General features: G+C 39.7%; 1 protein-coding gene across 1 annotated transcript in view; it reads left to right on the top strand.

Moving 5' to 3' along the window:
* LOC121313464 (nuclear receptor-binding protein 2-like) overlaps positions 1–12063 on the top strand; it is a 43729-nt gene extending 31666 nt beyond the window's left edge. Inside the window, exons 11-18 of the mRNA XM_041246038.1 lie at positions 409–541; positions 7006–7108; positions 7795–7845; positions 9433–9568; positions 9879–9932; positions 10255–10318; positions 10917–10972; positions 11236–12063. Of these exons, the coding sequence (XP_041101972.1) occupies positions 409–541; positions 7006–7108; positions 7795–7845; positions 9433–9568; positions 9879–9932; positions 10255–10318; positions 10917–10972; positions 11236–11331 (693 nt within the window). The 3' untranslated portion in view covers positions 11332–12063. The remainder of the gene's footprint in view (positions 1–408; positions 542–7005; positions 7109–7794; positions 7846–9432; positions 9569–9878; positions 9933–10254; positions 10319–10916; positions 10973–11235) is intronic.
* Positions 12064–16336: the final 4273 nt, after the last annotated feature.

Raw genomic sequence — 16336 nt, 5'->3', positions numbered from 1 at the left:
GTTTTGCTTGTTGAAGAGGCAAAATATATAGTAAATGAAGACACATTGTTTTTTTTTTACCATTTTGTTTTGATTGAATTGACATGTAGTAACATAAGGCAAAAGAATTCAATACTATGTCTAAAAACAAATTTATGAATATACTGTATAAGATACAAGTTTAAATTGAGAAGGCTGCCTGGCTTAGCAGTCTAGTCATATGAAGAGGCAGCATCTACAGAAGTTTCCCAGTTACTACAAAAATGTACCAACGTTTTTGGTGTGTACATTTATTTTGTATTGCAGTGTTCATTACACCATGCGATAGGCACAAATGGGTTTCAACATATGAACTTTTTTTGCCAGTCCTGCCAGCTGTTGAATGCTGTGTTTGGGAGGAGCTGTGTTAAATGTTTCTTGTCCCTGCAGGAGTTTGTCCAGTCGTGTTTGCGTCACGAAGCTAAGAAGCGCCCCAGCGCCCACGACCTGCTCTTCCACCAGGTCCTCTTTGAGGTGCACTCCCTGAAGCTCTTGGCTGCACACTGCTTCATCAACAATCAGTGTGAGTCACTGCACCCAAGACCAAAGTGGCCTTTCACAGCTTTTCCAGAAGCAGTCAGCATAGATCAACAACAATAACCACAATAATAACTTGGATTTATAAAGCGTCTTTCAAGCCCTTGGATCCCAAAGTGCTGCACAAAGTTTTAATTTAAATTTGAAGTCGTCTCCAAAGACATTTGTCAAAAGCAGATTAAAATAAATCTGCCTTGTCTTAAACAGTTAAAGAAGTGAGTCTTGAGTAGCAACTTCCACAGCTCAGGCATATTTCAGGAGAAAGAACTACCACCCATAGAGCCCTGTCTGCCAGCTTCAGACAATCTACTGAAAGTATTTGGAGTGAAGTGGGCTTTGTGTTTCAAAAGGAGGACCTTGTAGTGAGTCCGCACAGGGAGCCAAGGCAGTTTTTCCAGTACAGCTGCTCAGCGACGCCTGAGCCTTTCTAAAAGTGGGGGTGGGGGGGCGCAAACCTTTTTGCAGGATTTGGGTTTAAAATGTAGAAAAAGGCCTGGAACATAAAGATGGTTTAACAGGTGTTGATATAGGATGTAATAGAGTACTTGATGCAAGAGACCAAGCTTGTTCTTGCATAAAGTTCAGTTAATGGCTGCTTTTACAACAAAAAAAATTTAGCCATACCTTTGTCTCATTGCCAAACCTATACAATAGATAACATTACTATTATGGAAAAACTACCAAATTCATTTAATCAAAAAAAAAAAAAACAGGAAAATAAATGCAGTATAACAATTACGTCAAATATTGAAGCATTTATATATTTATAGTCCACTGGTAATTTAAAATTTGCAACAAGAACAACACTACTACTACTATAATAATAATAATAATAATAATAATAATAATAATAATAATAATAATGAGCTTGTTGTCTTAATGTAAGGTTGTGAGTCGTATCATATCCCACAATCATCGTTTGTTTACTTCAAAATTCAGCTTCTCTGCGCTTATTCTTTGATGTAAACATGTTCATATTTTTTCAAGCATTCACAGTGTTAGTTCTGTCTTTGTGTATGCTTATCAAAGCCACTGCGTTTAAAGTTGTCAGTGTTTTTGCTTTGCTGCGGAGAGTGGCTCCTGTGGCAATAATTTAATATGTTGCCTTGTTTTATTGTATTTTTTGATGGAATTAAGATTTTTGCTTCCTCATACACAATATTATCTAATTCTAAAGTGCTTGTTTCTATTGTTTAATTTTCCAAAGTCTCAGTGTATTTCTCGTTTTAAACTAAAAGTTGTCTATTTCTTGCACTGAAAAAACATTATCTCACAACAAAAAGTAAAGGCTCTACACACTGAAAACGGTCTGTCTGCCACTGAACTGGGTGACGTATCCCTTTCCCAAAAATGAAACAGTTTCTGCTCTGCTCTGAACAACTAAACCGAAACTTAAATATCATTATAAATTGATAAAGGTAGATTTTCTAACATTTACAAATTGGAGATAACATTAATGGTAATTACATTACTGCTTGGGCAGCACACATTCAAATGGAAAGTTTTTTCTAGATCTGTTTTTAAATAAGAACCTTTATAACAATAAACCATTTGTTTTATATCTTTATTTGCAAGGTTAAAAAAAAAAACTAAATATTCTACAATTTACTGTTTTTCAGGTAAGCATTTAAATATTTTGGCACATTTGTTGGTTAATAATTTTGAATGTGACAACACTTTTTTTTCTTTAATAAACATTGTTTTAATTGAGAAATATCTTGAAATATCTATTTTAGACAGTCAAATGCTGTGAAATAAGCAATTTTTTATTGAAAAAAACACAGTCCCAAATATAACACAGAAAATGTATTTCAGCAATACAAGAAATGGGTACAGATGTGCAGTCTCCCAAAACATAAAGTCTGGATTGTTTGTTAAGGGACTGTCCTGCTCTGCTACTGAAATACACAACAACGATGCCTAATAAGAAATGTTTACCCACGTTTGTATGTTTGTGTGAGTGACAGTAACGTGTACATACAAAACCTTGACAGTGGTGTGGTGAGACTGAGCATCCAAATTCAAGACCGAGGGATCTGTGTGTGGGTGCCTTTTTTCCACTGTGCTCCATGTTCCCAAGTGGTGGTGGGGGGCTGGTATGGCCCCTCATGCCCCGGGGGGGGCCCGACGTCCCGCACGTCGATATACCAGCCTCACCCTCTGCCCCCCCCAGGCTGCAGTGGCTTTGCAGCTGATATGGTCAGTGCTGCTGTTGGTTGTAAAAACTTATCTAGACCAACTAGGGTAAATCAAAATGTATATTTCTTACCAGTAACTGTTTTACATGGCAGAATAGCAACAGTTTCTATATTTATATAACATAGTTAAAATTCTACTTAGCAATCAAGTGTTATATATACAGTGCCTTGCAAAAGCATTCAGACCCCTCACCAAATCTCTCATATTACCGAATTACAAATGGTACACTGAAATTTCGTTCTGTTTGATATTTTATTTTTAAACACTGAAACTCAGAATCAATTATTGTAAGGTGACGTTGGTTTTATGTTGGGAAATATTTTTAAGAAAAATAAAAAACTGAAATATCTTGCTTGCATAAGTATTCAACCCCTGTGCTGTGAAAGCTCCCAGTTTGCACCAATGAAAGAAATTGCACAAACGAGGACACAATTACCTTACCATTGGCCTCCACCTGTGAATCATTAAAGTTGCTGTCACATTTTCTGGATAAAAACCCCACTGTTGAAGAATCATTGGTAAGGCTGTGAATCTGAAGGAAAATGAAGACCAAAGAGCATTCTACAGAAGTTAGAGATAAAGTAATACAAATGCATAGATTAGGGAAAGGGTACAAAATAATATCCAAGTGTTTGGATATCCCAGTGAGCACAGTTGGATCAATAATCAGGAAGTGGAAGCTGCATCACACCACCCAGGCACTGCCAAGAAAAGGCCGTCCCTCAAAACTCAACGCTCAAACAAGAAGGAGACTTGTGAGAGAAGTCACAGAGAGGCCAACAATCACTTTGAAGGAGCTACAGAATTCAGTGCCTGGGAGTGGAGTAATGGTGCACCAGTCAACCATATCAAGAGCTCTGCATAACACTGGCCTGTATGGGAGGGTGGCAAGAAAGAAGCCGTTACTCAAAAAGTACCATCTGAAAGCACGTCTGGAGTTTGCCAGAAAGCATGAGAGTGACCCAGCTGCGATGTGGGAAAAGGTTTTGTGGTCAGATGAGACCAAGATAGAGCTTTTTGGCCAAAACTCAAAGCGCTATGTGTGGCGCAAACCTAACACTGCCCATGCCTCAAGACACACCATCCCTACAGTGAAGTATGGTGGTGGCAGCATCATGTTGTGGGGATGCTTCTCATCAGCAGGGACTGGGCATCTTGTTACAGTTGAAGGAAGAATGGATGGAGCAAAATACAGGAAAATACTGCAAGAGAATCTGCTTCAGTCCGCTAAAACACTGAAGCTTGGGAGGAAATTCACCTTTCAGCAGGACAGTGATCCCAAAGCACAAGGCCAAAGCAACATTGGAGTGGCTCAAGAACAAAAAGGTGAATGTCCTACAGTGGCCCAGTCAAAGTCCTGATCTCAATCCCATTGAGAATCTGTGGCACTATTTGAAAATTGCAGTCCACAAGCGTCATCCAACCAACCTGAACAACCTGGAGCAAATCTGCCAAGAAGAATGGGCCAAAATCACTCCAACACTGTGTACAAAGCTGGTACATACTTACCCCAAAAGACTTAAAGCTGTTATTGCAGCGAAAGGTGGCTCTACCAAATATTAATGTGTGGGGGTTGAATACTTATGCAAACAAGATATTTCAGTTTTTTATTTTTCTTAAAAATATTTCCCAACATAAAACCAATGTCACCTTACAATAATTGATTTTGAGTTTAAGTGTTTTAAAATTAAATATCGAACAGAACGAAATTTCAATGTGCCATTTGTAATTCAGTAATATGAGAGAATTGGTCAGGGGTCTGCATACTTTTGCAAGCCACTGTGTATGTGTGTGTGTGTGTGTGTGTGTGTGTGTGTGTGTGTGTGTGTGTGTGTATATATATATAATATATATATATATATATATTATATATATATAGTGCCTATAGTGCCTATATCTACATGTGGGAATAGTGCCTATAGAAAGTCTACACCCCCTTGAACTTTTTTCACATTTTGTTGTGTCAGTGCCTCAGAGTTTCATGCATTTTTTTCCACTTATCTACACACCATACTCCACACTGTTAAGGGAAAAAAAAAAAAAAAAAGTTTTTATTGAGAAAAAAATTATATATTAAAAATACAAAACTGAAAGATCACAATTAGATAAGTCTACACCCCCCCCCCCCCCCCCCCCCCCCCCCCCCGAGTTAATACTTGGTGGAAGCACCTTTAGCAGCAATTACAGCTGTGAGTCTGCTGGGATAGGTCTCTGCCAACTTTGCACACCTAGATTTGGTAATTTTTTACCATTCTTCTTTACAAAACTGTTCAAGCTCTGTCAAGTTCCTTGGAAAGCGTTGATGGACAGCAATCTTCAAGCCATGCCACAAATTTTCGATTGGATTTGGTTCGGGGCTCTGACTGGGCCACCCAAAGACATTTACCTTTTTGTTCCTTAGCCACTCAGTGTAGCTCTGGCTGTGTGCTTTGGGTCATTGTCATGCTAATATGTGAACTTCTGTCCCAGTTTCAGCTTTCTTGCAGAGGGCAGCAGGTTTTCCTCAAAGACTTCTCTGTACTTTGCTCCATTCATTTTCCCTTCTGTCCTGACAAGTGCCACAGTCCCTGCTGATGAGAAACATCCCCATAACATGATGCTGCCACCACCATGCTTCACAGTAGGGATGCTGTTCTTTGGGTGATGCGCTGTGTTAGGTTTGCTCCAAACATAACACTTTGCATTTATGCCAAAAAGTTCAATTTTAGTTTCGTCAGACCACAAAACTTTTTGCCACATGGATACAGAATCTTCTGAGTGTTTTTTTTGCATACTTCAAACAGGATTCAAGGAGGGCTTTCTTGAGTTGTGGCTTCCTTCTTGCCATACAGGCCAGATTTGTGGAGTGCTTTGGATATTGTTGTCACATGCTCACTTTGACCAGTTTGGGCCATAAAAGCCTGTAGCTCTTGCAAAGTTGCCATTGGCCTCTTGGTAGCCTCTGTGATCAGTCTCCTTCTTGCTCAGTCATCCAGTTTTTAGGGACAGCCTGATCTAGGCAGGGACTTGGTGGTGCCATACACCTTCCACTTCTTAATAATTGTCTTGACCGTGCTCCAAGGGATATTCAAGGCCTTTTGATATTTTTTTTATACCCATCCCCTGATCTGTGCCTTTCAACAACTTTGTCCCAGAGTTCTTTTGAAAGCACCTTGGTGCTCATTGTTGAGTCTACCCAGCAGAGGGAACCTACAGGAACTGCTGAATTTAACATCATTTAACACAGGTGGAGGCCACTTAGCTTGGTGTGTGATTTTGAAGGTGATTAGTTACACCTGGGCTAATTTAGGATTGATATTACAAGAGGGGTGGACACTTATCCAACCAAGCTATTTCAGTTTTTATTTTTAATAAATTTTCTACAAATTTCTAGAATATTTTTTTCACTTGGAAGTTGTGGGGTAGGATGTTTTAGATAAATGTAAAAAAACTATTTTAATGCATTTTAATTCCAGGCTATAAGGCAACAAAAGGTGAAAATTTTGAAAGGGGCTTTAGACTTTCTATAGACACTGTGTGTGTGTGTGTGTGTGTGTGTGTGTGTGTGTGTGTGTGTGTGTGTGTGTGTGTGTGTGTGTGTATATATATATATATATATATGGCAGTAGTGTAGTTTGCCATCACAGGTATAGGGGACTACGATAAATGATCTAAAACAATGGCATATTTTAACCAAATATTCATTAGTGTTTGGGTCAGGTCATATGAAGATGATTTAATGTAAACGGAACATTTAATATCTGTGACCTTAACATTCTGGTGACCAATTGCAGCATTTCAAAGCCGACTTTGTTTTACAAACTATTAAAAAAAATGTGCACCTATCTTCATCTTTCATCATAAAGCCAAATCAAGGATATTTATATCAAATATACATCCCACAAGCTTTACGCACTCAAGTTTTATCAGCATACCATAATAACCCTCTGATTGGACACTTTGGCAGATATAAAACCTCGAAGAGCATTTTGCAAGTTGCTTTTTGGCCTAGATTGTGGAAGGAAGTTGTGAATTATGTATGAAATTGTTCTGTATGTGAAGCTTACAAACCAGAAAACCAGGCACCAGCAGAGAAAATCCAACAACTGAAACCCATCATCCTTGGGAAATGCTTGGACTAGACTTGATGGGTCCCTTGCCACAAAGCACTAAAGGAAATACTCAGTTACTGATCCTTTCTACTGCATGTTGATTCTGCGTTTGTTTGACAATGAAAAGGTAAATCTATTCTTGCTTTGATTTCCCCCCTAGATATGTTGCCTGAGAACTGTGTGGAAGAAAGGACTAAAACATTTGATCCCAGCGCTGTGATGGCGGAGATTCAACATAAAAACCGTCCTGGGGTGCAGCTGAAGTTAGTAGAGTGGGGGGGGGGGTGTTTAGGAGGCAGTGTGGTCCAGGTTAAAGAAACAGACTTGTAACCAGGAGGTCCCTGGTTCAAATCCTGGCTCAGCCACTACCTCATTGTGTGACCCTGAGCAAGTCACTTAACCTCCTTGTGCCCCGTCTTCAGGGTGAGATGTTGTTGTAAGTGACTCTGCAGCTGATGCATTGTTCAAACATGTGCTTTGTGATGGTGGTCCACTATAAAAGGTGCTAAATAAAAATTATTGTTATTATTATTATTATTAAGAGCGTGGGGCCATAGGGACCATTGATAACGGTCATGTTCAAATGGGCCTGTACCAGGCATCTGAATTCTAAACTTGGGTGTTTTCCATATCAGAGATTCCCAGGACTGAAACCACAAAGGTGTTGTACAGGAGGAGGACTAACCCTAGGATTACATTTGAATTATAGCTCTGCTAGTCTAAAGATAATTTTATAAAGTACCAAACAATAAAAAATGTGATAACTGTATGCAACTGTTCATTGATAATGTTTGATAAGCTATTGGATGTAGACTGTGTTTGCAGTAATGCATGGTCTTGAAGACCTAGTGTTGGGCTGGCTGTTCATCTAGTAGCCACGACACAAAACACAAACAAATTACAAGCATGTAGCTTTGATCATTTACTGATTTACTGTGATAACTTGCAGGTATTCCCATGTGTCCCCTCTGGAGCTGGACAAGTTCCTGGAAGATGTCAAGTAAGTTTACACCTCAAAATATTCTAGACTAAAGAGCAGTAAAACCATTGGGTGCTGATTTGGGTCCACAATACTGTCAGGACACACAGGAGTCAGTGTCATGAAAATACATTGGTCATGGCCATGTGGAATACGCTTTTTGAATAACAGGTCACACTTCCAGGGGTCGGACATACTTTTGTTAAAGTGGGAGGGGTGGGTTTGAATGATCTGGTTTGCTGACCAAGACAGTTTGGACCTACCTTTACAGCAGATTCTGACACTGCAACCGTGTTTGTATAGCTTAGTGCTATATAAAGCCTAATGCTATATGTACAATATATATAATCAATCAATCCTTATTGGATATAGTGTCCTTCACAATAAATTGTCACAAGGCGCTTCACAGGTACAACATAACAGTAACTACTGATAATATACAAGCAATAGCAAATATTAAAATATTTAATACAAAAATCTATTAAAATGCAATGCAGTACAGGGTAAAAACATTACTTAATATTAAGATGTGAACGATAGATTATAAAACTGTGTCTTCAGTCGTTTTTTAAAAACGGATTAATTAGATCAAGTGTATGACCGTGAATGTGAGTTGGGCCTAATATATGTTTAACAAACCCAACAGACTCAAGCAAGCCCATAAAATCCTTTCCAAGGGAATCTCCGTCCACATCAACATGCACAGTGAAGTCATGCAGAACCACAATTCTACCATGCTTGACCGCCAGCATCGACAAGAGTTTAAACTCAGACAAGAACAGAGAGTTCTGTTTAGGAGGCTGATAAACAGCTACAATATAGATCGGAGTAGGACAACTAACCACAAAAGATAGAATTTAAAATGACAAGTATCCACGTGCATCTTTATGAATAAGGTTAAACTCATTACCAAAAATTGCAGGAAAACCGCCACCCCGACCTGTAGGGCATGCTTTCTGATGAAATGAGAAACCATTTGGACAAGCTGTTACTAGTGGTATATTCTAATCTTGTTTTACCCAAGTCTCAACTAACATTAAGATATCCAATTTTGTTTCCAAGGCAAAACCATTAATTTAACAGAGAATTGTTACAAGGGATCTTGTGTTAAATATGCAAACTTGAGAGGTTAGTGCATGACTACTGGAATTGCCCCTTGTTGAGGAGGAAGCTGGTAGTTTACAGTGAGGGACAGATGCTACCTCAACATTGTACTTAACTGGTGATTTGAGTGACACATCTCTAGGCAATATAATAAGTCATGTAATTTTACAGTAGTTCTCAATATTTTGTATTAATCTATCCAAGCCTCTGCTAGTTGGGATGGAAATAAGACTTCCATTGCATAGCAGTTTGATCCATTTCTGGTTGTACTATGAGTATATTAAGACACCCCTCAGCTTGTTACCTACACAGTATGGCTAATCACGCTAGTATTAAAACCTGGAACAAGTGAAACTGCTATTCAGTAGAAGTCTTATTTCCATCCCTGTAACACTGTGCTTCTATTTGGCAATACTGTGAGATTGTTTTGCCGTTCCAAGTAGATAACGTTTGGGTGAGAGTGGTTTTCTTACAGAGGTAGTTGATGATGGTGTTGTTTTACAGGAATGGGATTTACCCCCTAATGAACTTTGCTTCTCCCCGTCCCCACCTCATACCGCGTGCCCTGTCACTGTCCCAGGAGCATGTGGAGACTGTGACACCCCCCACCCCTGAGCCACAGGAGACGGAGACCAGGAAGGTAGTTGCAGGCATTACATTTTATATAGCGCCTTTCATGCACTTCACAACCATGTGTGCTAATTTGTATTGTAATTACATTTTTTTTAAGCTGCTTTTATGCAAAAAAAAAAAAAGAGAAGCAATTATTTACCGCTAACACTGTAAAAGAAATGGCAAAAACAACCACAGTTGTTGCTTGTTTTGTAATCAAAGGCTACCGTCGCTAAAATTCAGATGGAATCCTCGGGTTACCCCAAACCAGATTCAATACGGGTTCCAGCCCAGCTTTCTCACTCTCACAGTTGTCAGCTCTCTGCTTAACATTTCAGGTTGTCCAGATGCACTGTAACCTGGAGTCCAATGATGAAGGGACCAAAATGCATGTGAGTACTGGATTCTCCAGCTTTCATTCAAACTCAGAAATTACTAAAATATGTTTGTGAAAAAGGGAGAAAAACAGTGGGCCTTCCTTTTTAAAAAAAAATAGTAATAATAAATTGGTAGGGGCAATGAATAAATGGGTATATTAATAAACGTATAACTAACTATACACTGTGTCAGTCAGGACTGGGATTATTTTTCTGGTTAATAAAAATGTGTGTGTGTGTGTGTGTGTGTGTGTATATATATATATATATATATATATATATATATATATATATATATATATATATATATATATATATATAAAATTTCTTTCCACAGCTGACCCTATTTCTGAAAATGGAAGATAAGCTACACAGACAGCTCAGCTGTGACATCCTTCCCTGTAAGTGTGGTATAAATCATATTTAGAAATACTAACAAACTTAATAAATACAGTGACAAATGTAGTTATGGCTGTGGTACAAAGCATGTATGAACCATTATCTTCTATACAAAACTGTGTTTTGGTGGTCGTTAGAGTTTTCAGCAGAAACCCATGTAAGTATCTTTAATTTCATTATGTGGACAGCACCATCTGGTGTTTATAGACAAAACTTTTTTTTTTTTTTTTTTTTTTTTTAATAATTCTTTTTATTGCGACCAAACAAAAGAAACTCAAAAATTTTTACGTTTAAAATGTTATCGTCTCATTGTGCTGTAATCTTCTTAAAGTTGTTACGAATGTATTTGATCATTTGTATATGATTTAAATTTTATTGTTTTAATATAATAACATTTACGAACGGACTTAAACTATCGTGGTAACACTTATATGTTCACTGTATGTATGTATGTGTGTGTGTGTGTGTGTGTGTGTGTATATATATATATATATATATATATATATATATATATATATATATATATATATATATATATATATATATATATATATATATATATATATATATATATATATATATATAATTTTTTTTTTTCAGCTGACGGTTCAAAGGATCTAGCAAATGAACTGGTTCAGCATGCATTCATTTGTGAGGTATGTGCCACAACACTTTATTGCAATAGAACCAGCGTCAACAATCCCGATATTTTATTATTTGAGTTTATTCGAACTCCTAAGCAGCATGTTGGGTACTTACCAGTCTATTTATATTTGTTTTATTGCTTGCTGGCTGCTGCGTGAATGCAAATTGGAAATAAATAGTGTATTCCACATAAATTGCCAACCATAGATTACATATACTCTGGAAACACAGTTCAATAACATTTCTTTCATTTCATTTTTGTTGTTTTAAACAGGATGACTGTGAAAAGCTCACTAGCTTCCTGGATGAGGCCTTTCTCAAGCACAGGGCCAGTGGATCAATCTTGCACGGAGTAATGATGATGCACTGAACCAATTCCACAGTTTCCACAGAAGCTGCCTGCCACGCTGAGTCTAAATTGAGACAACAGCAAGCCTGCCAATGAGACAAGGAGTTTAAGTCCTGGGGTGCCACCTTGACAGAAAACTTTACAGATGAACTCATATAATATAAAAATAACATAAAACAGAGAATCTGTTTTAAAGAGCTTGTTTTATTCCCCTCCTCCAGGATATCTCAACTGAGATGCAACTTTGCATTTTTAGTAGCATGTCCAGTTGCATCTGCCTACTTTAGGAGTATGGATAGGACTGTGAGGACAAAGTCAAACAGTGATTTTAAGAATCTCCTGGCCTAACTCTGACCCATAATTGTATTTCCTACCTCCACTATGAACTCACATCTTGAAGAATGTGTGCATGAAAATGTCTTTGCAATTTTGAAAACTTCCAAACACTTTTTTATGTGTGGCATGTCATGCATACAGCATACTGTGGAGCCCCATGATCGAATACATGTGTTGACATTTTATTGTCCATTCTTGAGGAACTGCGTGCTGGTTCTGTAATTTTGTCTTTGTTCTGGTGTAGAAAGACTGATCTCTGATCACCAAACTAATGTCAAGGTATGCCTTATGGCTAGGATGAGGACCACCGGTGCATTGGTCCAGTACACCAGCCCAGTACACCCGAGTGCATGTGGGCTTTTACTTGTACGGGTACAATATTGTATTAAAAAAACAAATTAAAAAACTTGTAATCCTTCTGCGATTTGTTGTCCACTCATTGAGCATTCCTAGTAGGCTTGCCAACATACTGAAAATGAGCAACAGTGGGGATCGGAGGACGTTGTGAGAGATGGAGGTGGGGGGGGGGGCAATCTTTGATTAGAAACGGGGACCATCAACCTATATCATTTCTGTGTTTATTTTAAATTAGTGCCCAATTATTTTATCTCCATGTTAAAGTACTTATTTCCCTTCTAGACTGCTGCTCCCTGATGCATACTGGTATGTAACTGACATCAATTGCTTTAATGAGGAGACACTAATTAGATTAAAATTGAAGTTTAAAACTACTTTTGCTGTTTTAGGCAACATTCCCATTTACGGACCCTTGCTCTTTTGAATAGCGACATAAGACAGGACAAGAATTTACAGAAACACCTAAAGTGAGTGTTTATAGGGGTGGAAGTTAAAAAAACTGAGCTTTAGTTTAATATTCCCATTACTTTGATTCATTTATTTAGGCTTGGATATTAGCATTACGATTAAGCATCTCTCCAGAGAAAATGTAAACAAAATATCCCCTTAAAGCATGGCTGTGCAATGTCTCTTACTGTGATGTAATGTCTTGCTGACCACATGCAGAGCCACGGTGGTCATGTGCAAACTGACCCCCAAGGTCTATTCACATATACTTTCGCTGTGACACACCTTTCACACCAGTGACTACAGGTGGTGCCTTTTCAAGTATGAAATGTAACCATTACTGTATGAGTATTTACCTCTTAAAGACCCAAAATCTGAATAAGATATATCAAAGCTGCTCATAGAGCCTGTGACACAGTCATTGGCCCCGCCCCCTGAGGGCACAAAAGTACTGCAGTCAGACCCCAATGTCCTTTTTCCTGCAAGCCTGCTGCAATCATGGATGCCGCGACCTTGAAGGTTAATGGTTACATTTCTATTTCAGGGAACCAGGGTTATGATAATAATCTAACATTCCCTTTCAAATTCGAGATGCAACCATTACTGTATGGCTGAGAGTACCAAAGCCATCGCAAGGGCAAGATTGCAGAATGACTGGAATGCTACAAGGCTAAGCTGACGGTCTGTCTTGTGCGTTACCATACAGAACCCCATTAACAAGTAGCTAGGGATAAAAAATTTAGGGAGAAACTCACCTCTATGCCTGTGTTGTAAGGATCGACTGAGAAGCCGCCCTTAACACTCTAGCTCCAAAAACAGGGTTTTGAGGATCCACGACACTAAGTCTGTAGAACCTAGTAAAGGTGTGGGGAGTAGCCCACACTGCTGCATTGAAAATGTCCTGACAGATGCACCCTAGAATATAAAAAGCCCACAAAGTTGCCATGCCCCTGGTGGAATGGGCAGTGAGCTTCCCTACTAGTGCAAAGAGCACACTGATCGGAGGCTTGGTCACCACCACTAACACCTTCACTTAAACCATCGTGAGTTTCTAGCAATCTGCTGTGTGCTGAAAGCAACTCACATACATCAATCACTAGGGAGGCAAAATATTTTTGGGGTTTGTCCCCTATTCCTAAGATCTGAACTGGTACAGGATACAGGACATCACAATCCAGACAACCTACTTCCCAGACTCAACAACAGCATTGAGGATCTACTCGGCAGAGACATGATTCCGCACGAGTGGCAGGTCTGCGCAGATGTGTTACAGGGGTATTCAACTTACTAAGTTTTACAAAAGTAGACCTGTTTGCACCAGCTGCCCCTTTATGTACTGCAGCATTCAGCGGACAGCAGCCATAGTGACAGACAGCCAGTCCATTTCATGATGTACATGCCTAATGTATGCATACTCGCCCCTGCCACTATGCCAACAGTGTCCAGCTGGGTTTATTGAGACAAAGCCAGTCTCGTCCTATAGCTCCTCATTAGGCCCAAGTCTTGGAAACTGCAGAAGCCAGGCCCCTGCATCTACAGATGAGAAGTAATCTGCTGTCCCAGAACAACAGAAAGATATTCCCCACAATCCTTTGCGGTTAATAATAGCTGCCTGAAGATTAAAGGGCAACTACTGTCGAAAGAAGGCCAATCTGAACAAGTAACAAACACCCTACCAGCTTCAAACAAAAATAAAAACCTACATTTCAGACCTATACAGGGAAATGGGAAGAAGTTGTCCTCTGGTGCAATTCAAAATATGTACACTACTTGGATATCTCTCTCATTTCTTATCATACCTCAGCCACCTGTTTCAGAAAGATCCTTCCCTATCCTTCATCAAGGTTCACATCACTGCAATCTCCAACATGCTTCCTGGCTGGGAAGTTCCTATGTGTCTCCCTCTTTTAACCCACCATCATCTACATTTTTGGTATGGTTCACCATCCTCTACATCTTTGGTATGGTTCACTTTGCGTGTAGAGTTCCTAATAAGACATAAGAATACAAAGATTACCTGTAATACGGTTTATTTGTAAGATGATGAACTCCTCACATTTATAATCCACCCTTCTTTCCTCTCTTTTTCTTTAACTGTCTTATTTTTAAAATTTGGACAAGCCACTGGCTTTGGCATCAAATGATTATATCACAATTAACTGTGTGTGTGGAGTTCATCATCCTATAAAGAAACCATATTACAGGTAACCTTCATGCAACTGTTACTGACAATAGTGATTCTAGTATGTTTTGTAAAATGCTAATCTAAAGTATATACGTGATTAGTATCACATGAAACCGTAGTTTAATAGGTAATATTAACAATACAGGAATGCATCATTAAATTGATACTGCAGCTTTTCCCCTTGAACCCATTTAAATGGGGGTGGCAAGTTCCCCCTCATCGCCGTGTCATTGTAATTGTTGTGTCCTTGTTGGTCTTGGAATCCAGACACATTCCTAAATAGGAGGCTGTCTGTGAAGGTGTGATCTGGCTCTTTGCATAGTTCACTGACAGACCTAACCGAAGCAGGTGGTCTGTGACGAGTTTCCTGTGAGCTCCTGTCTGTGTTGTAGATTGAGCACAAATGAGCCAATCGTCCAGGTAATTGAGCATCTTGTGCCCCTGAGTCTCAATGGGGCCAGAATAGCTTCCATGCACTTTGAAAAGACACAGGGGGCTAAAGAGAGGCCGAACAGTAGAATCCAAAACTTGATTGCTGTCCCTTGCAAAGTGAATTTGAGCTACTTCCTGTGACCTGATCTTATCGGGATGTGAAAGTATGTGTCTTTCAAGTCCACCATAGTGAACCAGTCGCCTGGTCTTATTGACTGCAACAGCTGCTGCATGGTTAACATGTTGAACCTCTGTCGACTCAGATATGGGTTGACCTGTCTGAGATTGAAGATTGGTCTGAAGCCACCATCCCATTTGGGCACGAGGAAAACCTTCTTCCAAGTGAAGAGGACGAACTGTGCAAATAGCCCCTTCTGCAGCAGGGCTGTCACCTCCTGAGACAACACCAATGCATCTAACATTGTAGTCACACCCTGAAATGGAGGAGGACCTTGTTTGAATTGCAGAGAATAGCCGGTCTGTACAGTATAGAGCACCCAGGTGTCTGAGATGCATTGACATCAGTACTCCAGGTGACTACTTGAGAAAGGGCCCTGGGTCTGTGGCAGCAAATTGCTAGTGCTGGTGTTTTGTCTGAGCCTTAGCCTGAGGGTTTTGTCTTTGCGCAGCCAGGGTACGGTTGTGAAAAACTCCTCTGGCTTTAGCAGGAGCTGGCTGTGCCAGTCTTTGAGGCTGCTGGAACCTTGGTCTCCAGTTTGGCGTCGGTCTTTGTACTGGAGGCGGCCTCTTTGGAAGCAGGCGCACCAGTTCCTTTGTAGACTCCCACGCCCGATAAGAGTGCTGCAGCATGTCATCTACCACAGGACCAAAAGGGTGTCCTGGGGTAATGGGAGCATCCAGCAATGGTGCCTTGTCACCATCCGCTATGCATACCTGAGACAGCCAGAGCTGACGTCCTGCAGCTACTAAAGCTGCCAGGTTCCTACCCACTGCCTGCCCGTTGAATTTTGATATCCGGAGCTGGTTCTTATTCACCAGCCGCAGTTCTGCGAGCTGTTGTGGTGTTCATCGATGACTGAGAAAGCGACTTCAACAAACAACTCTGGTAAGCCACCAAGATGCTGTTATAATTACCCAGTCGCGCAGCAAAAGCACCATCTGAGTAAGCCTTTTTAAAAGGTCTCTGTATTAGGTATGGTGAAAGTTAATCCCATTACAGTTTTGGGCGGTCATTATTACCTCCTGCCAGTAGGTGGAGTCTGTGGCTCTTTTAGTACAGAGCTGTAAGGGGAAACTGCACTTGGGACA

This window comes from Polyodon spathula, chromosome 3, assembly GCF_017654505.1.
Source record: "Polyodon spathula isolate WHYD16114869_AA chromosome 3, ASM1765450v1, whole genome shotgun sequence".
Taxonomy (NCBI): Eukaryota; Metazoa; Chordata; class Actinopteri; order Acipenseriformes; family Polyodontidae; genus Polyodon; species Polyodon spathula.
The sequence above is the reverse complement of the archived record's forward strand: the minus strand, read 5'-3'. Positions and strand labels throughout refer to the sequence as shown.